Below are 24,422 nucleotides of genomic sequence, written 5' to 3'. Positions count from 1 at the left end.
ATGGTGTATTGTCATTAAAGAAAGCAAGCAAGCCAGCCATAAAAAGAGCTACAAAGCTTGATAATCGCCCAACCCACCCACTCAACCGCCATGGGTTTCTCTACAACATGCAGTTCCATTCCATATCTAGGGTGAATCCTAGGCCAGATGAAGTCAATGCAAGTGTTACCACTGACTTCAGGGGGCCAATATGTCACTCATGGTGCATGACCCAAAGCCCAGTGGAGTCAATGAAGTTTTTCCACTGACTTCAGAGGTCCCTGAATCAGGCCTCTTGGTGAGCAGGCAGGCTACCAAAGATTACAAGAATCCTAAGAGGTTTCAGTACTTTATCTGCTCTCAGCAAGGGAGCAGATGAGTAAGAAGCAGCATCCACATGCAACAAGAAAGCAAAACAGATATGTCCAAATGCTGACCTATCTGCCCTAATGGGGTGATTTCCAAAGTTGTGTAAATTCCTTTGCCTCTATCATAGCATCTGCACAGTTCAGGTTGTGAACAGTGTAGTTACTCTGCGATGGTTACATGCCGTAACTGGCAATACTTTGTGCATAGAACTACTCAGATGTTTGCAGAGCCATAGGCACTGCTCAAGTTTAAAATGCTGTTTTACCAGTTTCACTGCAGTACCACCCAATGGTCCCAAATCAGGATCAGGTTCCCATCATGTTATGTGCTGTACAGACGTAAAGGAAACCAGTCCCTACCTCGGAGAGCTAACAATCAAATTTAAGACACAAACTGCACACAACAAATGAAAGTAGGGAAAGGAGAAAAAGTACTTTTAATCAGATCACATAGGCTAGCTAAATACACAAGCATCTGGGCTGAGAGATACCAGTACAGCAGCGTGTGTCGGAAGAATGTCCTGTTGCTGCCCTGTTCCTTTAATTAGGTAGAGGATTTCATTCACTGGGGATTTCACCAGTATGAAATCCCCCTTTTTTGTTTTTTAACTGAAGTCTATTTAAAAATATATATATACAAATTATTTAATGAGCTAATTCGTGTAAAGCATCACAATGAGCTGCATAAATCTTGAAGAGTTGATATGGACATTAGTCCCACAAAAAGCATACCTGAAGACTACTCAGAAAGTTAAGCTAACACAGAATAAGATGGCCAACTTGCTTTTCAACAGCTATTTGATACCTATACTGTACTCCATGATCCACATTGGTTACAAGTTTGCTTCTGCAGACAATTCAAGATATTGACCTTTCTATGCTTGGGTTGTGATGATATTTTCATTGTGTTTACAAATAAGTTAGATAGACATTAAATTTGCATTAAAAAGCTGTGTTCTGGAATCTTACAGATCCCAAGATTTAGCTGGAAAAATAGTGACCACTTTGGTAATAAATGACTTTAGTCTATTCTGCCATTTCATCCTTTATGTTTATATATAGTGATCTAATAGCAGTACAAGTCTGAGCACATTATATTGCTTTTTCTCTCCAACTAAAAAAAGTGACCCTTTATAATAGCAATTTTCATACAGATGTGTATGAAAAAGACTGAAAAAGAAAAAACCAAGATGAATAAATTTTTCTTAAAAAACTACCTCATAACCAACACACAAGACAGGTTCACCATAAACATCTGTCACTCAAACAGACCTCACATTACCCAACAAATCTGTCTTTTCAACCCTGAAGCCCTCTCACCCCCTTTGAAATGAAGGCAGTTATCCATTATGAAATCAACATAGCAAACTCTTCCCTCCCTAAGTCCACAGAAGCACTTAGATAGCTCTGGAGATTTGAGGATGCTCTTAGTAACAAAATGTGTCCTGAAATCAAGGTCTGAAAAACCACCGATGAGCATAAAGCATTCCCTGGAGAGTTGGGCTGGGAAGGAGGGTACCTATCATTTTCTGAAGGGTTTATGCTCTTTAAAACAGGGTCTGAGCTATACAGTGCAGGAGATATAGCTCAAGAGGTGCAGCTAGCAAAGCACGGCTTTATGTCATCTCTGTGCCTCCTGAATTCTGGGCTCAGCTGGGAGCTTGCTTGCCTCTCAGTCTAGAGTTACAGCAACCCCTTGGAGATTAGGGCCTTTGATACTGAAATAAAAATTAATACCTTACCAAACTGGTCAGAGCTCACATTTGAGCTTTCCTTGCATGCAAAACAATGGACTTCAACCTGCATTGTTCTCACACTCCTTAAACTACAGAGGAGGGGAACCCAAACATCTGATAAAATAAGCCACAATTTGTTCTGTAATCAACATCCTAGAATCTATTCATAGGAATGCCTTTTGTTCCGAGTACAAACAAAACCTAACCCTCTCCAAAGTGTCTTTGCCAGTTCATGTTTCTCAGACTGAACCAGTCACTTTCAAAATAAATCCATTCCTTTATTTCTGCTCCGACAACTTTGCGAGCTGACAAAACCAGGTTTTTAAATAATGTTACTGAATTAAAAGAAAAAAAATGATTAGTGCTAAAAAGAAGTTTCTATTTACAGAAATGATATAATGCATCACAGTAAAGACAGACATAAGTTTTTAAAATTATAGTAATAAACTATTTAATATGACATTTAATTCCTTTTAGGGATAACCAAATACATTTGATATTTATTATAATTTTTTTGCAATTTTTCCAAACTCATGTCTTTGAACTTTGTTTTGATTTAAAATTAAGAAGGGCTCAAAAATCATCTTTTTACCTAACAAAAATTACTTTCCTGTTACCAACACATTAGTAATTGTAAACTTCTTAACAGTTTAAGGGCTTTTTTAATCCTTTATGCTGTTTACGCTTTGCACTCTATTTAGCATGGGCTATAAACAGACTGGCCAGTTTCACATCCTGCTTCTTTTGAATCCATCTATTTCTTCAGATTTCGTGCTGTTGCCCATCACAGAGAGACAAAGTGGGTGAGGTCATATCTTTTATTGGACCAACTTCTTTTGGTGAGAGAGAGAAGCTTTCAAGCTTACACAGACCTGAAGAAGAGCTCTGTATAAGCTCAAAAGCTTGTCTCTCTCACCAACAGAAGTCAGTTTAAAAAAAAGCCATCACCTCACCCACCTTCTCTCTCGAATATCCTGGGACCAACACAGCTACAACACCACTGCCCATCATTATAGCATCCATACACTTTCCATGTAAAATAGATTGGCAACAGCAGGGCCTCTTGACGATTTTATGAAGTCTCTGGCTCTTCCCTTTCTCTGATGCATCAGAGCAATAACAATGTTTGGATACCAACATAGTGGGGATGGGAGGGAAGATTTCATCAAAGACTAACTTTTCACCACAGCTCTTTAATGAAAATGTCTGTATGAATGCACACACCTCAACACTAGATATGGGTCCTACCTACTTGACCATTCCCCTTAAAGTTACACTACAATAGCCAAGTCAAAGGTTTCAGCCCACTTACAGGGACACAACTGGGTCATAATCAAATTTTGAAACGGTATTTAACTGGGTCAGCTGACTTGGGGCTTGTCCACGTTGGGGGAAAAAAGCCCACAGTAGTTGTTGTACACTAACTACTCCACACTAATTCCTCATGTGGATGCTCTTACTGAGCGCCTTTGTGCACATTAGCTCAATGCGCTTTGGAAGCGTACTAAGCTAAGCCACCTGAGGGCACTCTGAGTGTGCACTAGAGTGTCCACATGGGGAGTTAGTGCAGAGTAGTTAAAGTGCCTTAAATTCAAACCATAGCTTACTGAGTAACTCCCCCATGTAGACAAACCCTTGCTTATAGTCGCACTTTAATATACTGATATTAGCCTAGTCAGTGCTGGGTTTTATCTCCATTATAAATATAACCATATTACAACACAGCTATATTTCCCACTTCTCCCCAACAAGGTCATTAACTTCCAGTAGATCCCCAACTCTGACAGTATATCTAAGTCAAGCTGAAGTGTTGGATAGGAACAAAGCCAGAAATAATTATTCTTCAGCCTACACTATAAATTGGAATCATGTCTTTGAGCCCAATTATGCAGTAACCAGTTTCCCCAACATGTTTGCATTTTTGGCGTAAGCCAATACCCACTCAGGGAGAATTTCCAACGGTCTTGGTTAAACGTCCATTAAAGTCAACACACAGTAAATCTGTCCTTATTAGAGCAAAAAGCAATTAAGATAAAGTTGTATGCAGCCCTGTAAGGAAGCAAATAGCTCACATGATTCACCACTGAACTCCCCACCCAAAACACAAAGTTTTTTCTCTTGAGACTTAGGAAAGCCTGTTCTGTTCCTCTAAGAGCTTTCTATTTCCCAGACAGTCAGGTGGCATGGTTATCATTTTAAATGCTGGTATGGTTAAACGTTACAGTGACACACTCATCTAACCTGCTCCCTCCCTTCTCCCCCACCCCCAGCAGAAAGCTATACGTTTGTGGAGTCTCCACTGGTGACTCAATGGTACCCAACGCATAGCTGAATGAGTACGCTAGTTTTAAAGGAAGCCCCAAAGGGCCACCATGTTTTGAACATCCATCCACCCCGTGTCAGCAGTAAGTGACGACACCAGATGGCAGAAGCTGGTGTGTGACAGCAGTCTATAGAAGAGAGTGAGTTCTGCACCACAAATTGCAGGGACTTGGAAAACCTACTCACCTGCTTGCCCCGGGAGAGTACAAATTTTGCTCAGGTGAGTGAGCTGAGTAGGGCCAGTGTTCTATAAGCTCTTTCTATGGAGGGAGTGGGAAAGGCAAGTCTCCTCTAAGCTGCTTTTCTTTTCTCAAGAGCGAAAGAACCAGCAGGAGCCCCTACCCTTCTGTGCAAGAGAGTGGTGCTTGGTTCTACTTCTTTAATAGGAGTAGAGAAGCTGGAACCATTGCTACTTTTCCTGGAAAAGAGCTGATGGGAAGCTGAGAGCATCCTGCATGACCCAGAGCCAAGTATTAGTTTAGTTGGTAGAGAGGGATCCCAGCATTAACTGGAGAGCAGGGCTGAATGAACCCCAGAATCTGTTTATTAGGGAGCCACAAGTGTATGGGAGTGCTAAATTCACACTGTCACATCTTAAAATGTACTTAATTCAAAACATACATGAAAGAAGTCAAGCTCTGGCACACATAAATCACAAACACAAATGGGGAAAGTGATCTAGTCAGTGTTGCTATTTCACTTTTTACCATAATGTATTTTTTTACAAGCAGACAAAGCACCCCTAATGATCTTTAAAGAGACTAGAAATAGAACATGGAGTTGGTCATGTGAATTCTTTCCCAATTTTTAGTGTTCACTTTTAGGCTAATTATAACTTTGAATGGGGGTTAGAACGCACTTTTAAATAGTGTTTAAAAGAGGTTTTTCCTTTTTAAAAAAAATTTAATTTGCTCCCACAGATTAGCTCCCAGAGAATTTTGGGGGCCTTTCAATCTAAGGTGTTTATAAGGAGCCAATTCACAATAGGATCCAGAGCCCCCAAGCAATATTCTATACCAAAGAAATGTTGAACATGAGCCTACTCTTAAAGGCCCATTCAAGTAAAAAAGTGAGTTCTAATTAAAAACCTCAACATCTTAACAGTAGAATAGCCTCTATTTTAAAATTGAAAAGTTTTATATTATTGTAAATTACATTACAACATACCAAGCAGTCTCAAGCGTTTTAAAACCTGCAACACAATGACTCAATATGCTTCAGAATGGAGAGCAGACTCTTTAAAATAAGAATAGCAAGTTTCCCCTCCCACCATTTTATAACAGAAGGAATTGGCATTTTCAGAAACACCAGGAGCTGACGATTGGCATTGGGAAATCCAAGCATTTCTCGGCCATGTTTCAGACAACAGTTCCTTTTTATGTTGAGCCACAAGTCCATTTGCAAAAAAAATTTTAAAGCTGTTTTAATATTTTAATTACGAAATGCACAGATTGCAGGAAACGAAAGGGTGTTGTAGTTATGCAAAGTGTGGGTCATTAATAAGCACATAAGAATGGCCATACTGGGTCAGACCAAAGGTCCATCCAGCCCAATATCCTGTCTAAGGAGAGTGGCCAATGCCAGGTGCCCCAGAGGGAGTGAACCTAACAGGTAAAGATCAAGTGATCTCTCTCCTGCCATCCATCTACACCCTCTGACAAACAGAAGCTAGGGACACCATTCCTTACCCATCCTGACTAATAGCCATTAATGGACTTAACCTCCATGAATTTATCCAGTTCTCTTTTAAACCCTGTTATAGTCCTAGCATTCACAACCTCCTCAGGCAAGGAGTTCCACAGGTTGACTGTGTGCTGAGTGAAGAACTTCCTTTTATTGTTTTAAACCTGCTACCCATTAATTTCATTTGGTGGCCTCTAGTTCTTATATTATGGGAACAAGTAAATAACTTTTCCTTATTCACTTTCTCCACACCACTCATGATTTTATATACCTCTATCATATCCCCCCGGTTAGTCTCCTCTTTTCCAAGCTGAAAAGTCCTAGTCTCTTTAATCTCTCCTGATATGGTACCCATTCCAAACCCCTAATAATTTAGTTGCCCTTTTCTGAACCTTTTCTAATGCCAGTATATCTTTTTAGAGATGAGGGGACCACATCTGTACGCAGTATTCAAGATGTGGGTGTACTGTGGATTTATATAAGGGCAATAAAATATTCTCGGTCTTATTCTCTATCCCTTTTTTAATGACTCCTAACATCCCGTTTGCTTTTTTGACTGCCGCTACACACTGTGTGGATGTCTTCAGAGAACTATCCATGATGACGCCAAGATCTTTCTCCTGATTAGTTGTAGCTAAATTAGCCCCCCATCAATTGTATGTATAGTTGGGGTTATTTTTTCCAATGTGCATTACTTTACATTTATCCACATTAAATTTCATTTGCCATTTTGTTGCCCAATCACTTAGTTTTGTGAGATCTTTTTGAAGTTTTTCACAGTCTGCTTTGGTCTTAACTATCTTGAGCAGTTTAGTATCATCTGCAAACTTTGCCACCTCGCTGTTTACCACTTTCTCCAGATCATTTATGAATAGGACTGGTCCTAGGACTGACCCTTGGGGAACACCACTAGTTACCCCTCGCCATTCTGAAAATTTACCTTTATTCCTACCCTTTGTTCCCTGTCTTTTAACCAGTTCTCAATCCAGGAAAGGATCTTCCCTCTTATCCAATGGCAACTTAATTTACGTAAGAGCCTTTGGTGAGTTACCTTGTCAAAGGCTTTCTGGAAATCTAAGTACACTATGTCCACTAGATCCTCCTTGTCCACGTTTGTTGACCCCCTCAAAGAACTCTAATAGATTAGTAAGACATGATCTCCCTTTACACAAACTATGCTGACTTTTGCGCAACAATTTATGTTCTTCTGTGTGTCTGACAATTTTATTCTTTACTATTGTTTCAACTAATTTTCCCGGTACTGACGTTTGACTTACTGGTCTGTAATTACCAGGATCACCTCTAGAGCCCTTCATAAATATTGGCGTTACATTAGCTATCTTCCAGTCACTGGGTACAGTGGCTGATTTAAAGGACGGGTTACAAACCATAGTTAATAGCTCCGTAATTTCACATCTGAGTTCTTTCAGAACTCTTGGGTGAATGCCATCTGGTCCCGGTGACTTGTTACTGTTAAGTTCCTCAATTAATTCCAAAACCTCCTCTAGTTATACTTCAATCTGTGACAATTCCTCAGATTTGTCACCTACAAAAGACGGTTCAGGTTTCCGAATCTCCCTAACATCCTCAGCCGTAAAGACTGAAGCAAAGAATACATTTAGTTTCTCTGAGATGACTTTATCTCGATCGTCCAGGGGCCCCACTGGTTGTTTAGCAGACTTCCTGCTTCTGAAGTACTTAAAAAACATTTTATTACCTTTTGAGTTTTTCGCTAGCTGTTTTTCTAACTCCTTTTTGGCTTTTCTTATTACATTTTTACATTTAATTTGGCAGTGTTTATGCTCCTTTCTATTTACCTCACTAGGATCTGACTTCCACTTTTTAAAAGATGCCTTTTTATCTCTCACTACTTCTTTTACATGGTTAAGCCAAGCCATGGTGGCTCTTTTTTTAGTTCTTTTACTGTGTTTTTTAATTTGGGGTATACATTTAAGCTGAGCCTCTATTATGGTATCTTTGAAAAGTGTCCATGCAGCTTGCAGGGATTTCACTCTAGTCACTGTACCTTTTAATTTGTGTTTAACTAACCTCCTCATTTTTGCATAGTTCCCCTTTCTGAAATTAAATGCCACAGTGTTGGGCTGTTGAGGTGTTCTTCCCACCACAGGAATGTTAAATGTTATTATATTATGGTCACTATTTCCAAGCAGTCTTGTTATAGTTACCTCTTGGACCAGATCCTGCGGTCAGGACTAGATCGAGAGTTGCCTCTCCCCTTGTGGGTTCCTGTACCAGCTGCTCCAAGAAACAGTCATTTAAAGTATCGAGAAATTTATTCTCTGCATTTTGTTCTGAGGTGACATGTACCCAGTCAATATGGGGATAATTGAAATCCCCCACTATTATTGAGTTTTTTATTTTGATAGCCTCTCTAATTTCCCTTAGCATTTCATGGTCACTATCACTGTCCTGGTCAGGTAGTCAATAATAGATCCCTACTGTTATATTCTTATTAGAGCATGGAATTACGATCCATAGAGAGTCTATGGAACATGTGGATTCATTTAAGATTTTTATTTCATTTGATTCTACATTTTCTTTCACATATAGTGCCACTCCCCTCCCCACCGCATGACCTGTTCTGTCCTTCCGATATATTTTGTACCCCGGAATGATTGTGTCCCATTGATTGTCCTCACTCCACCAGGTTTCTGTGATGCCTATTATATCAATATCCTCCTTTAACATGAGGCACTCTAGTTCACCCACCTTATTATTTAGGCTTCTAGCATTTGTGTACAAGCACTTTAAAAACTTGTCACTGTTCATTTGTCTGCACTTTTCTGATGCGTCAGATTCTTTATGTGAATGTTTCTCGTCTGATCTGGCCCATACTTTGTCTTCTTCCATCCTTTCCTCCTGACTAAAACCTAGAGAATCTCTATCAATAGATTCTCCTCTAAGAGAAGTCTCTGTCCGATCCACGTGCGCCTCCGCAGCAATCGGCTTTCCCCCCATCTCTTAGTTTTAAAAGTGCTCTGCAACCTTTTTAATGTGAAGTGCCAGCAATCTGGATCCACTTTGGTTTAGGTGGAGCCCATCCTTCCTATATAGGCTCCCCCTATTCCAAAAGTTTCCCCAGGTCCTAATGAATCTAAACCCCTCCTCTCTACAACATCGTCTCATCCACGCACTGAGACTCTGAAGCTCTGCCTGCCTAGCTGGCCCTGCGCGTGGAACTGGAAGCATTTCTGAGAATACCACCACAGACATCCTGGATTTCAGTCTCTTTCCTAGCAGCCTGAATTTGGCCTCCAGGACGTCTTTCCTACCCTTCCCTATGTCACTGGTACCTACATGTACCACGGCCACTGACTCCTCCCCAGCACTACACAAGTCTACCTAGATGCCTCGAGAGATCCGCAACCTTCGCACCAGGCAGGCAAGTCACCATACGGTTCTCCTGGTCATCACAAACCCAGCTATCTATGTTTCTAATGACTGAATCTCCCATTACTAACACCTGCCTTTTCCTAGTGACTGAAGTTCCCTCCCCCGGAGAGGTAACCTCACTGTGAGAGGATACCCCAACATCATCTGGAAGGAGGGTCCCAACTATGGGAAGGTTTCCCTCTGTTCCCGTTAACTGCTCTCCTTTAGCCCTTTCATCCTCCTTAACAGCGCAAGGGCTGTCTGACCGGAGGGGGGACAAATCTACAGTGTCCCTGAAAGCCTCATCAACATACCTCTCTGCCTCCCTTAGCAACTCCATTTCCGCCACCGTGGCCTCCAAAGCCCATACACGGTCTCTGAGGGCACCGAATGCACACAGATGCCACCCGCCCACAGGGCAGGTAATCATACATACTACACTGAGTGCAATAAACAGGATAGCCCCCACTCTGCTGCTGGGCTTCTGCCTGCATTTTCTCCTACAGCTACCTAGGTTAATGATAGGGTTTTTTGTATAAATCAAGAAGTTTTGATTACAGTTTAGTTTAAAGGTTTTAAAGAATGGCAAGTGTACCTTGCCCCCTTTCCAAACTCCCTGTTATCGGTCCCTGGTCGCTTGCTCACTGCTTTATAAAGCCGTGGCCTTCTTGATAGCCCCCAACTAAGGCTCAGCCAATGAACAGAGGCTTCTAATGGTGGTTTAAAATCTTAATGGCTCCTATTAACCAGGACAATTGACTGTAGATGGCTCTGTTTTACTTGTAAGTCTTCCTGTATACCTGTGTGCTGGCAAGTGGGCAATGAAGTCTTACAGTGACATGATCATGTTACCTGAACTGGAATCCATCTTTAACCTGGAGCTTTTCCATTGAGAAGGAGGGGTGAGAACCCAGAGGGACAAAGAATTCCCGCCTTATGCAAAAGATATATAAGTGGGTGGAACAGAACAAATGAGAGGGCCATCATGAGAAATCCCCTAGCTACTACCTGAGCTGGAACAGGGGCTGTACCAGGGGAAAGGATTGTGCCCAGACTAGGAAGGTGTCCAGTCTGTGAAAGAAACGTATTGAAATATCTGAGGGTGAGATTTTATCTGTATTCAGTTTCATTACTGTACTAGACTTAGACTTGCGTGTTTTATTTTATTTTGCTTGGTAATTCACTTTGTTTTGTCTGTTACTACTTGGGACCACTTAAATCCTACTTTCTGTATTTAATAAAATCACTTTTTACATATTAATTAACCCAGACTCTGTATTAATACCTGGGGTGCAAACAGCTGTGCATCTCTCTCTCTCAGTGTTATAGAGGGCGAACAATTTATGAGTTTACCCTGTATAAACTTTATACAGGGTAAAATGGATTTATTTGGGGTTTGGACCCCATTGGGAGTTGGGCATCTGAGTGTTAAAGACAGGAACACTTCTTAAGCTGCTTTCAGTTAAATCTGCAGCTTTGGGGCACGTGGTTCAGACCCTGGGTCTGTGTTGGAGCAGACTGGCGTGTCTGGCTCAGCAAGACAGGGTGCTGGAGTCCCAAGCTGGCAGGGAAAGCAGGGGCAGAAGTAGTCTTGGCACATCAGTTGGCAGGTCCCAAGGGGGTTTCTGTGATCCAACCCATCACAATGTCCACCAGGCAACAGTTGCCCCCAAGAAGAATTTTAGAATGACCAAGCAAAGCATGCCAAGAGGGAGAGATGTGCATTCACAAAGCCCGAGTAACAGGGATATATGCAGGTGAAGTACAGAGGAGTTGGGGAGTGGAATCCCAGTTCAGGATCAGGAGGAGAAGCTGCTGCACAACCCTCACCACCCTAGCCTATAGGTAGGCATGAAAGCTGCAAACTCTCCATGACACTGCTGTGGAACATGAGGACTACCAATTTTAATTATGTATCCTGCAGCTCCTTCTTAATTCTGTGCACTCAGAATCAGTCTAAGCAAAATCAGAGATCCCTGCTGTAGAGCATACAGTTTGTTCACACTGCTTCCTTTCCATAGACACTCCACTGGTGAACCACTACCCAACACTCCAGCCACACCATAGTAGTGCACAGATTTATTCTGGCCTTCTGCACAGGGTGAAGTTTCCTGGGTCTTTTGTTATGCTGGTCTACTCACACTCTTAACAAGGCTTCTTTTTTAATTCATCCCCTTCCCACCTGAATCTGGAATTTCTGATCTAGTTGTAGCCCTGTCAAACTTGAGATTTTTGGCAGCTTTATAAAGTTAAGTATTTTTACACTAGAAGACACCTAAAGTTTTGAATATGAAGAGTGGACGTTCTGGACAAGTGATCTTATTTTTTTCTTGGGATACCAGCACAATGACTGTCCCATCTCAGTCTCAGATTGACAAACCCGTAACATAACCACAAAAATCTCTCTCTCTCTGTTTATATTATTCAGTCTATTCCAAAAGCCCAAATTAAGCATAGCAACCAAACCGGCCTTTTCAGGATGAGCTTTCCTCTCCCCTCATTTTAGTGAGTAAGGTCACCAGCAATGTTCACACCCCAAGTCAGCACAGCAGTTGCCTGCAATGACTACTACCTTCAGCTCAGACCTCCTCAAGCTGCGGTCCACAGAGAACTTGGGTGGTCACATCACACTGACTTTTCCTCCTTATTCACAGTTACAGTACAACCTCAGAGTTATAAATGCCTCGGGAATGGAGGTTGTTCATAACTCTAAAATGTTAATAATTCAGAACAATGTGTTATTGCTCTTTCAAAAGTTTACAACTGAACATTGACTAAACAGCTTTGAAACCTTACTATGCAGAAGAAAAATGCTGCTTTCCCTTCATTTTTTTTAAGTAGTTTACGTTTAACACAGTACCCTACAGTATTTGCTTTTTCTTTTTTTCTCTGCTGCTTGATGGTGTACTTCCAGTTCCAATGAGGCGTGTGGTTGACCTGTCAGTTTAATGCACGTTCATAACTCTGAGGTTTTACTGTATTAAACGCCAACTAATATATACCTATACTGCAACGTGTCAGAGTATGGGGGAGAAGCAGCCCATGAGACAATCTCTATATTAAAATATTGCACATGCAATAAAACCTCCCTCCCTTATATAGTTAATGGATTTATGAGGCCTCCAGTGCTTAAAAGCAAAACTGTTAATTTCAAAGCTAGGCTTTGTCTACACTGAGGATCTGCCCTGGTTACAGCCACCAGGGCAGCTAAGTGCACACCCTGGAGTAGCCAGGCAAAGCAGCTGTTATGATGCTATTTGCTCCTTAGTTTCAAGCAAGCTGCACTGATGCCATAGCTTGCTCCCGCTGGAGGTTTGCACTGGTACAGTTATATCAGTGGCTGGCCACTGATGGCTGAAATCCCCAGAGTAGAGAAAAAGTTGTAGAAAAAGTTAGGATTTTTCTTGTAACATTGGCAGGTAAAAACAAAGATTGAAGTGTGATTTAAGATGGTGTCACTTTAATGTGGAGTTTAATTCTTTTATATTTGAATAGAGGTAGGTGTTATAAAGGATTGCCATACACAAGTCACATGTTTTATCTGAGAAAATCTAAGTAATTAGTTCGGGCTACATAGTTACGGTATGCGTTCCTAGCAAATATACAGTTTGATTCATATGATATCATCAGGTCCATGGATTGCCAAAGTTTGGGTTAAAAAAAAAAAAATGCACCAAAGGACCTGCAGCAAGCCTGGCATCAAGTTTCAACTCTCCTGTAAGATGCTGTCCAGGGGAAGAAAGGGGAAAAAAAAAAAAAAAGGCTTGGGGGAGAGGGCAGATGATCAGGAGGAATCCAAAAGAATGAGTATGGTCTGTTTAAAATGTGGGTGAGATAACACACAGCCATATTCTACCAAAGACAGCTGGTGGAAACAAACCAACTGTAAATGAATGCCCACCTTAGCTGGAATAATTTAGGCTCTTCATCTTCCGCATATGTGTAATAACTAGGGAGTTTTCTAGTTAAATGGTGATCTCTCACACCTGTCAGCTGAATCAGGGTTCAAAATGCAAAATACAGCACTCAGGAATATTGTGTTGATTTGTGAAACTCCCTGCAAAACTCCAAGTTAATTGTTGTATGAACAGATTGTTTAGAGAACTAGCTATGGTAAAGGACCACTGTATGCCATTTATTTAAAAGCAGCATGTCATTTTAAAAAACAAAACAAAAAACTAAGCACGAATACACTGAAATCACAGATTATTTAATGTTGGAATATGAAAGATTTCATATTTCTGGTACAGACTCAGACTCTTTCAGATCAGAAAGGATCATCTAGTCTGACCTCCTGCACTTTGCAGGCCACAGAACCTCACCCACCCACTCTTGCAAATAGATCCCTAACGTGTGGCTGAGTTACTGAAGTCCTCAAATCATGATTTAAGGACTTCAAGTTACAGAGAACCCACCATCTACACGAGTTGAAACCTGCAAGTGACCCTGTCCCACACTGCAGAGGAAGGTGAAAAAACCCCAGGATCTCTTGCAATCTGACCTGGGGGGGAAAATTCCTTCCCATTCCCAAATATGGCGATCAGTTAGACCCTGAGCACGTGGGCAAGACCCACCAGCCAGACACCTGGAAAAGAATTTTCTGTAGTAACTCAGAGCCTTCCCCATCTAGTGTCTCATCACCAGCCTTGGAGATATCTGCTGCTACCAGTCGCAGTTCAGCTAAATGCCCTTGTGGGCAGTCCCATCATACCATCCCCTCCATAAACTTAGCAAGTTCAGTCTTGAAGCCAGTTTTTTGCCCACACTGCTCCCCTTGGAAGGCTGTTCCAGAACTTCACTCCTGTGATGGTTAGAAACTGTCATCTAATTTCAAGCCTAAACTTGATGATGGCCAGTTTATATCCATTTGTTCTTGTGTCCACCTTGACACTTAACTAACTCCTCTGTTTCCCTAGTATTTATCCCTCTGATGTATTTATAGAGAGCAATCATATTTCCCCATCTTTGGTTAGGCTAAACAAGCCAAGCTCTTTGAGTCTCCTCTCATAACTTAAGTTTTCCATTCCTTGGATCATCCTAGTAGCCCTTCTCTGTACCTGTTCCAGTTTGAATTCATCTTTCTTAAACACAGGAGGCCAGAATTGCACACAGTACTCCAGATGAGGTCTCACCAGTGCCTTGTATAATGGTACTAACACTTCTCTATCACTACTGTAAATCTCGCCTGATGCATTCGAGGACTGCATTAGCATTTTTCACAGCCGCATCATACTGGCGGCTCATGGTTATCCTCTGATCAACCAATACACCCAGCTCTTTCTCCTCCTCCGCCATTTCCAACTGATATGACCCCAGCTTATAGCAAAAATTCTTGTTGTTAGTCCCCAAATGCATGACCTTGCACTGTGCACTATTCAATTTCATCCCATTTCTATTACTCCAGTTTACAAAGTTGTCCAAATCATCTTGTATGATATTCCAGTCCTCCTCCTCATTGGTATGATCAGTGTTGTTACAGGTTCCACCCAAAAGATGAGAGAGGGTCAAACATATGGCATACATGTCAAGAGTCACCTGTGTCACGTGCATTTTATCTGTAAGACAATTCAGTGCTGCCATGCCACAAAGTGTGTGCCACAACACAACTAATAAGACTTCCTACAAGCAAACATGTGACATAACTTCACGGGCATACATTCCGCACGCCACAAAATGCCACAAGAACTTATTGCATAAGAATGCAGTGAACAGTAACCAGGAATACTGAGTGATTGTATAAACAGGTGGCATTCGCACTGCTTCAGAAGAAATACACACACTGTATGAGGTCAAATTCACCCTTCTCTTGGTAATCTTACTGGTAACTCAAACAGAATATGAAACTCAGCCTAAGCTTTCTCTCCAGTTGCAGCTCTTCCTGGGGTTTGACAAATCCTAGAGGACTTCCCCATCTCTGCCCCTAGTTCCCTGTATGAGAGGCAGGTGCAAACATCTACTCAGACTGGTGGAATTAACTAGCCACATCTGCCTTATCAGCTCTGTGCAGGGTTCCAGAACCCCTGCTAACAGGGTAGTCAACAGGACAGCCTTGTATCCCTATATGGAGTTACAGACCTTGCCACCCTGTTACAGTCTGGATACAGTTTTCTATGTTAAGTGTTCAGATACCACAGTGATAATAATGATACAAATGCCTAAAAAGAAACAATACTGGATATTAGAACCATTAATAGGATAAGCTAAGCTCCAGGTACAGAATCAAGATTTGTGAAAGAGCCCAATCTGGTAGAAGACCGGTGGATCCTGCACACATGCAGATTTTCACATAAGCCAGCTAATGTCCTAAGGTGAGGCATGTGGCCAATTCTGATTAGCCTGTGTAACTGAGAATTATACTCCAAAACAGAAACAGTTTAGAGACCTAATGTAACAGGAGAGTACAGTAGTGTTTGGAAAATGCTTCTGTTCTCTGTAGTTGATTAACCTACAACCTTATCTAGTTGGGAGTGAGGGACTGTTTCCACAATACAAACTAACAAATATTAGTCAGCCAGAGCGAGCCCTGGAGTACTTACATCACTCTTTCTGAACTTTGCTTTCAAGCTCTTCATGTTTGTCCCATTCAGTTTTCCAGATCTGAGTTTTTTTTCAACACCTAGGCAAAACAGAAAGGAAAATAAGTTTCTAACTAGATACTGCATAGGTTCACTAGGAGCCTTATTACACTTTTAAAAATAGAACTTTGACTTAAAAACAAATCAAGAAGTATCGGTTGTGTCTTACTTTTCAAGATTCTTTAAAATTAACAGCATTTCACAGCTTCCTGAAGTTTCGTGGCACAAGCCCATCACTGACTAAATTCCTGCAGAGCAATAGCATGAAACAATCTTTACCTGTTATTTATAAGTTTGTCTTTTATAATACTAGTAACATCTTGCCTAAAGAGGATATTACAGGTAACATTTGTACGAGCCTACTGGCTTATATCTGTGTTACTGTCAAAACAACCACTGGTACAGGTGGGTAGTGGGAAAGAAACTGTAGGGAAATATCCAGTCATTGAATTAAGGTTCTTGCACCCTACCCTGGCACACATTGCAGGATAATGTCAGAAGCATCCTCTATCAATCTCAATATATGGAGAAGTTCTGTACAAACATTTCCACTAATAGTTTGTGAACACATACGAAAACAAAACATAATGGGAAGAGAATAGCTACTGGGAGAAAGATTAATAGACTCCTGGAATGAACAAAGTCATCTAAGTAACAAAATTTCAACATTTCAAGGTCTGTTGAAAACTTACAAAATATGTTTGCGTTATGTTTACAGAAATAGTCTGTCCATGTATTTTTGGAGTTTTAGCTGCCATGCAAGCTCCTACTGAAAGAACAATTTAACAGCAAAAAATATTCACATGCACAAAGTTCTGTTTCTTTCTAGCAACTTCTCCCTCCAACTTAGAATAAAAGAAAAAAAATTTCCTATTGTAGTTCAGAGTCTAGTCAAATAAATGAATAGCTATGAATATATTCCCCTCCCCTAATTTCTATAGGTCCCCTACGTTCACTGTATGAAATTTCATGTCATTTTCAGAGGCTCTAGACTCCAGTTTGATAAAGAAAAAAAAACCCACCACCACCATTCTTTCATCACATCAGTTAAGTTAAAGTGCCAATTTATTTTTTGGCAAGCAAGTTAAAATGACCACACTATTGTGCAAATTAAGATTTAATCCACACTCACATGTAATCTTTCAAAATGGTATCACATAGTTTTATCAACAGTTACATTGCAGGAAGATGGTATATTTGTGGAAAGTCAGGAAAAAAAATCAATAACCACACACCATCCTTTTGAACTAAGCACAGCTATGAGAAGTTTTTAAATCACCAGAGCTCTACATGAACAGTTCTCATGAAGATATTAAAAAAACAAAAACACATGAATAAGCTTCCCAAAATATCTCACAGACATGCCAAGTAGGTCTTCAGCTGGGCCAATTCCTCTCCTTCCCCCAAAACAAATACCTTTCTGTAGAAAGTTAAAGTAACACCAAATCTAATCAAAGGACTCAGGCACGATTAGGTAGTTGTTCTGCAGGCAGAACGCTGACTCACTTTTAATACAAGAACAAGGGGACACTCAATGAAACTCAAAAAGTAACAAGTGTAAAGAGTGACCTCTACAGAGGTAGAAAAACAACAGATTTGAGCTCTCCGTTCCTTTGCGGGAGGGGCAGGTCGCTTCTTTATGACAGACATAGTAGTCTTGAAAGGTTTTTGCAAAAAAGACAAAACTCATTTTATTTTGCAGGTGCTGTCTAGGCTGGAGGATGCTAAAATGATGGAGAATTAATGAGAGGGTGACATGGAGTGAAAATTACAGATGCAGACATGCATCTGAAGAAGTGGGGTTTTTACCCATGAAATCTTATGCTCAAATAAACCTGTTAGTCTTTAAGGTGCCACCGGACTCCTTGTTGTCAAGATCAAGCAACTTCACCTCTCCAGTGAAGGAGTCAGAGCTCACAACGAACATCTGAGACTTCCTAGAGGTTTTGCTGGAGGACCAAGGAAGAGCAACCTTGACATTTCCTGGTATTTCCAAGGTAAAAAAAACAAGACTTTTTCACATGTGTCATAAATATAAAGGGAAGGGTAAACCCCTTTGAAATCCCTCCTGGCCAGGGGAAAGCTCCTCTCACCTGTAAAGGGTTAAGAAGCTAAAGGTAACCTCGCTGGCACCTGACCAAAATGACCAATGAGGAGACAAGATACTTTCAAAAGCTGGGAGGAGGGAGAGAAACAGAGGGTCTGTGTCTGTCTATATGCTGGTCTTTACCAGGGATAGACCAGGAATGGAGTCTTAGAACTTTTAGTAAGTAATCTAGCTAGATATGTGTTAGATTATGATTTCTTTAAATGGCTGAGAAAGGAATTGTGCTGAATAGAATAACTATTTCTGTCTGTGTATCTTTTTTGTAACTTAAGGTTTTGCCTAGAGGGGTTCTCTATGTTTTTGAATCTAATTACCCTGTAAGATATCTACCATCCTGATTTTACAGGGGGGATTTCTTTATTTCTATTTACTTCTATTTTTTTTTTATTAAAAGTCTTCTTGTAAAAAACTGAATGCTTTTTCATTGTTCTCAGATCCAAGGGTTTGGGTCTGTGGTCACCTATGCAAATTGGTGAGGCTTTTTATCCAACATTTCCCAGGGAAGGGGGGGGTGCAAGTGTTGGGAGGATTGTTCATTGTTCTTAAGATCCCAGGGTCTGGGTCTGTAGTCACCTAGGCAAATTGGTGAGGCTTTTTACCAAACCTTGTCCAGGAAGTGGGGTGCAGAGTTTTGGGAAGTATTTTGGGGGGAAGGACACGTCCAAACAGCTCTTCCCCAGTAACCAGTATTAGTTTGGTGGTGGTAGCGGCCAGTCCAAGGACAATGGGTGAAATATTTTGTACCTTGGGGAAGTTTTGACCTAAGCTGGTAAAGATAAGCTTAGGAGGTTTTTCATGCAGGTCCCCACATCTGTACCCTAGAGTTCAGAGTGGGGGAGGAACCTTGACAACATGTCTTACTTATACATCGAAGCAGGAAAAGGGGGGGGGGGGAGGAGAGGAGGTGGCAGAAGCCTAATGTTTTAAAAATCCTTTGCAGATGATCACTTTTAAAACTGATATAGAGGTATTATCTTTTATTTAAAAGCCTCTGGAACATATCACCACAAGAGATAATTGAAGCCAATAGTTTAGCAGGATTTAAAAACAGATTAAACACTTATATAAGTAAGAAGACTATTCAATTACATGGAATTATATTCCTTTAAAATTTTCAATGGACTAAAAACAAATGTTCATACATCAGGGCAAAGAAATCACCAAGCAGGGATTTAAATAAATACCACCGCCACCCAGAAATAAAAACTTCCCTGCTACAAGTTTGTTTGGGGTTTTTTGAACCTACATCTGAAGCAGCAGAAGACAGGATGTTGTTGAAGACAGGATACCTGACTAGATGGACTAATGGTGAGATCCTCTATGGGAACTCCTGAGTATGCAGACAGAGTGGCTGCAGAACTGGGCCTTATGTAGGACTTATTATACATTCCAATTAGCAGCTGTCATCAACAAGTTTTTGATGGGTTTTTTTTTTTGGGCACTTCCTGTTGGAGGCCAACATTACAACTAACTTTTTTTCCCCACAAGATTCATCAAGATCACATGTTGCCTACAGTATGTGCATTTTATGTACTTATGGCATTATCTAAATCCACAGCAAAATCAAATTTTTGGCAGCATGCCAAAACAAAAACAACAAAAACACACCACCACCACCACCATACCAACCACCCCATAGATTCCCAGGTTTGGTGTTGTTCATGACCCACATTACTCTAATCTTTTCATCAGACACAACTAAAAACAAACATTACGATTAGAATTTGTGCATCATAACGCTCATGATCCCTCAGCAACAGAGAGACAAAAATCTGTAAAACAACTGGCTTTTGTTTCCCCTTACTAAAGGTTTACATTCTCAAAGGGAGTAACTACTGGAATTAGCACAGAAGAGGTCAGTGTCCCAATTCAGTACACCTTTATGATAAATGTTCATTTCCCACAGATAAAAGGTAGTTCCTCTAATAACGTACTGCATTACTGTTGTACAAGACACTCTGTACAAGACACAGGCACATCCACTGAAATTCACAAATGAACACTGCTCTACGACCTTTCAAAACAGTATTTCAGCAGGTGATACAAAGGTACTAACAAAGACCATCTTTTCAATCCATTTATCAAATAGAGTGTAGCTCCCATTTTAGAGCAGATGCAATAATAAATACTGAGAACTGTCAATTTGTATCCACAGCATCTTTGTAAAATCAGAGCATATAAATCCACAAGCTCAGCAGCTTAATTCTAGTTAAAAGCATCCGATTGTTAGTTCAATTAAATACACAATACTTGATCTGTAATCCCTTTAGCATAGAATTAAAAAATTATTAACTTTTAGCAATACATACTAAAACCCCAGCAAGGTTCACTGTCAACCTAGAAATGCCACCATGTTACAATAAGATGCAGTAGGATAGTGGTAATTTGAGGTTCCGAGATTTTCTGTATGTATGGTGTTTGAACCTAAAATTCATACCATTAAGTATTAAGGTTTAAAAAGTTACTAGGGCAAGCACTCCCACTGACTTACACTAGGGCAAATCAAAGTAAATAGCCACCCTAGGCTTATAGTTTCCTCCAATTAAAATTATATTAGAATCAGAGCAAGGTCTTTCAAACAACATTCAGGTTTCAGAGTAACAGCCGTGTTAGTCTGTATTCGCAAAAAGAAAAGGAGTACTTGTGGCACCTTAGAGACTAACCAATTTATTTGAGCATGAGCTTTCGTGAGCTACACCTCACAACATTGTAATTAACTCCTTGAATGCCCCTTGAATCCAGCGAAGCAACATAAAATGGCCTTAGGGCATATTGTAAATTTGTTAGTCACTAAGGTGCCATAAGTACTCCTCGTTCTTTTTGCTGATACAGACTAACATGGCTACCACTCTGAAACCTGTATGCTCTATGTTTGTGCCGCTGAAAATGACTCTCTGCTGCTAAGGCTCATTGCCCTGAATGTTTAATGCCAGAAGGGTTAAATATTGGAAAGAAATATCAGTGTATTTCTGTAAAGTAGGAGATGTAAGTTCTATTGCCACATTCAGTTTTTCTACCAAGTGATATCCCCGTCTCTTTCTGACCACAATTGTACCCAGTTTATTACATTTCTATACTCACAGCACAATACTAATCTCAGAATTAATCGTCAGTTGTGGGGATGGAGATTAGATGAATGCAAAGTCGGCCTACCCATTAGGAAAGGCTACAAAACCTTCCTGTCAGATAAAGCTTTTCCAACATAACCAAAATGACATTCACAACTTCAACCAATCCTCTCTTTCCAACCTCACTCTCCCCCTACCTCAAGCAGATCTTTCTAGAAGCCAATAAAGGAGAAGAGCCAGAGACTCCATGAAGAACCTGCATACCGAACACCTAGCAGGGATTCTCCTTTCCCCAATAATGCTTCAGATGATAATTTTCCTCCTACGCCACGAATTCAGCTCTCATTCCCAAGAACAAACTCTGCTGGCCGTTAGTGTTGCTCTATTAATTACCCATAGGCACTTGCACAGCTAGCGACTATTCTACTGCTCACCTCAATACCTGTGCTTGTCACATTCTTCACATGATCAAGCTCCGCTGACCCAGTTAACAGGAACGCGAATGCCACTCACAAACCTGGGTTTTTTCCATTGCCAGAGCCACTGGGAGGGCTTAGCTTTTGCCCATCTTCCTAGCTGCTTTTGTTTACCATACCATACAAACTGGCACCATACTGAAAGATACCCCCAGCACTTTCCATGCTACTAAATATCTTGTGATTTCATCACATTCAGCATCTTCCCCCTGCAACCCTTTCCCACCCCCACCCTGCCCAGTCCATTGCAGACAACCATATGCCATCTGACAAACAATGGAAAGGGTTACTGTACCGTGAGTGTATCAGTGTGGCTCTGACTATGAAAACACATTGAGAAATTCACTGTGTGACTCAAGGGCTACTCAAGACAGGGAATGATTTGTACACAGCTAATCCTACTTTAAGCAGAATCATAAGACATAAGATGCATCAGAGACCTTCGGTGACCTAGTCCCACCCTCTGCCTGTTTAGGACCATCTCCTGTGTCCTCCCACTCTGTCATCTCTGCTCATCCAATGAAGTGAGCTGTAGCTCACGAAAGCTCATGCTCAAATAAATTGGTTAGTCTCTAAGGTGCCACAAGTACTCCTTTTTGCTTTTAGATGTGTTAAGCAACGTGCACTCAACTTCCCTTGGGAGATTTTTTCCACTCAAATACATCCCGCTGTTGGAAAACTTTTCCCATTGATATCCTTCTAAAATTCTCCACTGTATCACAATCTCCTAGCTGTAACCTTTGTGTTAAAAAAAAAAATTCTCTTTCAACCAAGGCACTTAGAAGCTTCAAGCATTTTTTTTAAATTATATTGCTGTAGTCACCAACCTGCCAGTAAATGTCATTTCACCAAGCTTTTCATTTTCTCCCTCATGGGGTGCACAGAGAAGGGCTGTTTTCTCCCTCTTTACAGAAGAGGCTGAGGGTTGGCCCCCTACATCCACCAATCCCCTTTAATCCATAGCTACATCAGGGGATTCACCACAGACAAGGACCATCCACATGGAAATCTCTTGCGACCAAACTGCCAACTGCCTCACCTTGAAAACCACTTCCCCTGGAACATCCCTCGAGGGTGAAAAGAAGTTATGAGAGTGAACCCACATAGTTTACTGCGAACTCTTTGTAGTCACTCATGTTGCTGTGCCTCATGGATCTAGGGTCAGGGGGAGTCCAGCCCCAACAACAGCCACAGCCCCTCCCTATTTACAGCTCAGATCTCCCCCAAGCCTCTGCAGATGAGTCTCTATAGGACTGAGAAGGAAGGAGCAATTATAATGCAGTGCTGGTTCCTCTTCCTGCACTAAGATCCACAGATTCTGGTTCCTCTCTGCAGGGGCAAGAGGACCATGGGCCAAGAGTTATTACATTTCACAGTTTGAACTACTAAGAAATGCTTCTTACTTTTTGATCATTCAGATTGCTGCTGACAAGCTGAGGTTAGGCATGTTATAGGTTCACCATAGATGCGCAATTTTTGTATCACAGTCAAATTACTGACTCATTTACTTAAAATCAAGTCTATAGTCAATGAATTTTAAAAAAAAGAAAAGGAGTACTTGTGGCACCTTAGAGACTAACCAATTTATTAGAGCATAAGCTTTCGTGAGCCACAGCTCACTTCATCAGATGCATATCGTGGAAACTGCAGCAGACTTTATATATACACAGAGAATATGAACCAATACCTCCTCCCACCCCACTGTCCTGATGAAGTGAGCTGTGGCTCACGAAAGCTTATGCTCTAATAAATTGGTTAGACTCTAAGGTGCCACAAGTACTCCTTTTCTTTTTGCGAATACAGACTAACACGGCTGTTACTCTGAAACCAATGAATTTTAAGTACTCTCTGTGGAAGCCAGCACAGTAAACCAAACTAGTAAGACAGTGACTCAGACGTTTAATTTTTTGAACAGGTGTGTAGCTACAAGGATGTAGCTGTACGAGTGCAAACCCTTCAGCGGGAATGCACTGCACGGGGGAAAAAAGTGACCTGTGCACAGATGCAATTTAGCATAGTTTGAAACTACAGCTATAGCAATACAGTCACACCAGCAGAAAGAAAAAACCCCAAACAAAAAACTACACACCAATTGTAGGTAAGAACTCAGTGTTTCAGTCCTCTACTCTTAGACCTTGTCTGCAATTTGTAACAGTTTAAAATCTGTTTTTAAGTTGATTCAGCTGAGCCAGGTAAGCCATCCCTGAATGGATACCTTAGAGGTCTAATGCTAACCAATTTAAGAGTGTCCACATAGGGTTTTGTGCCAGGTTAACTAAAATTGGCTTTTAAATCAAACTAGTAGAAGTTGTGTGAACACACAAGGCCTTAGTGCCACCCAATTACAATAACTGGAAAGAATTATACAAAAGAAGAAAACAAGACCCTTCTTCAGTTTATCTTGTGCAACTGATAGCACTCTAAGTGAAATCCTGGCTTCATTGAAGTTAATTGGAGTTTACTCATTTATTCATTAGACTCACATTTTTCCCCTCTGTATCTAATCAGACTCTCTGTCTGGGCAGGTCTTTCAACACAGAATCAGCAAACTGAATTTTTTTTTTTTTTTAAAAGGATAGGAAAATGTAAGACCACAGAAACTGGCAGGGGCAAGGGCAGGTATAATGATTTAAATTACTTTAATCTCAGCTTTAGAAACCAAACAGATTTCAAGCTGCCAGTGTCTCTTTCAGTTGGGCAAACAATTATTTTGAG

General features: G+C 40.9%; 1 protein-coding gene across 5 annotated transcripts in view; it reads right to left on the bottom strand.

Annotated features, from left to right (window-relative positions):
- RAI14 (retinoic acid induced 14) overlaps positions 1–24,422 on the bottom strand; it is a 133,663-nt gene that overhangs the window by 103,394 nt on the left and 5,847 nt on the right. For all 5 annotated transcript variants that reach the window (XM_084627923.1, XM_084627920.1, XM_084627924.1 and 2 more), the window contains exon 2: positions 16,018–16,097. In XM_084627923.1, the coding sequence (XP_084484049.1) occupies positions 16,018–16,053 (36 nt within the window). In that variant the 5' untranslated portion in view covers positions 16,054–16,097. The remainder of the gene's footprint in view (positions 1–16,017; positions 16,098–24,422) is intronic.

This window comes from Lepidochelys olivacea, assembly GCF_965140295.1.
Source record: "Lepidochelys olivacea isolate rLepOli2 genome assembly, chromosome: 5".
NCBI lineage: Eukaryota > Metazoa > Chordata > Testudines > Cheloniidae > Lepidochelys > Lepidochelys olivacea.
Note: the sequence above shows the minus strand (reverse complement) of the source record. Positions and strands in the feature narration are given on the sequence as shown.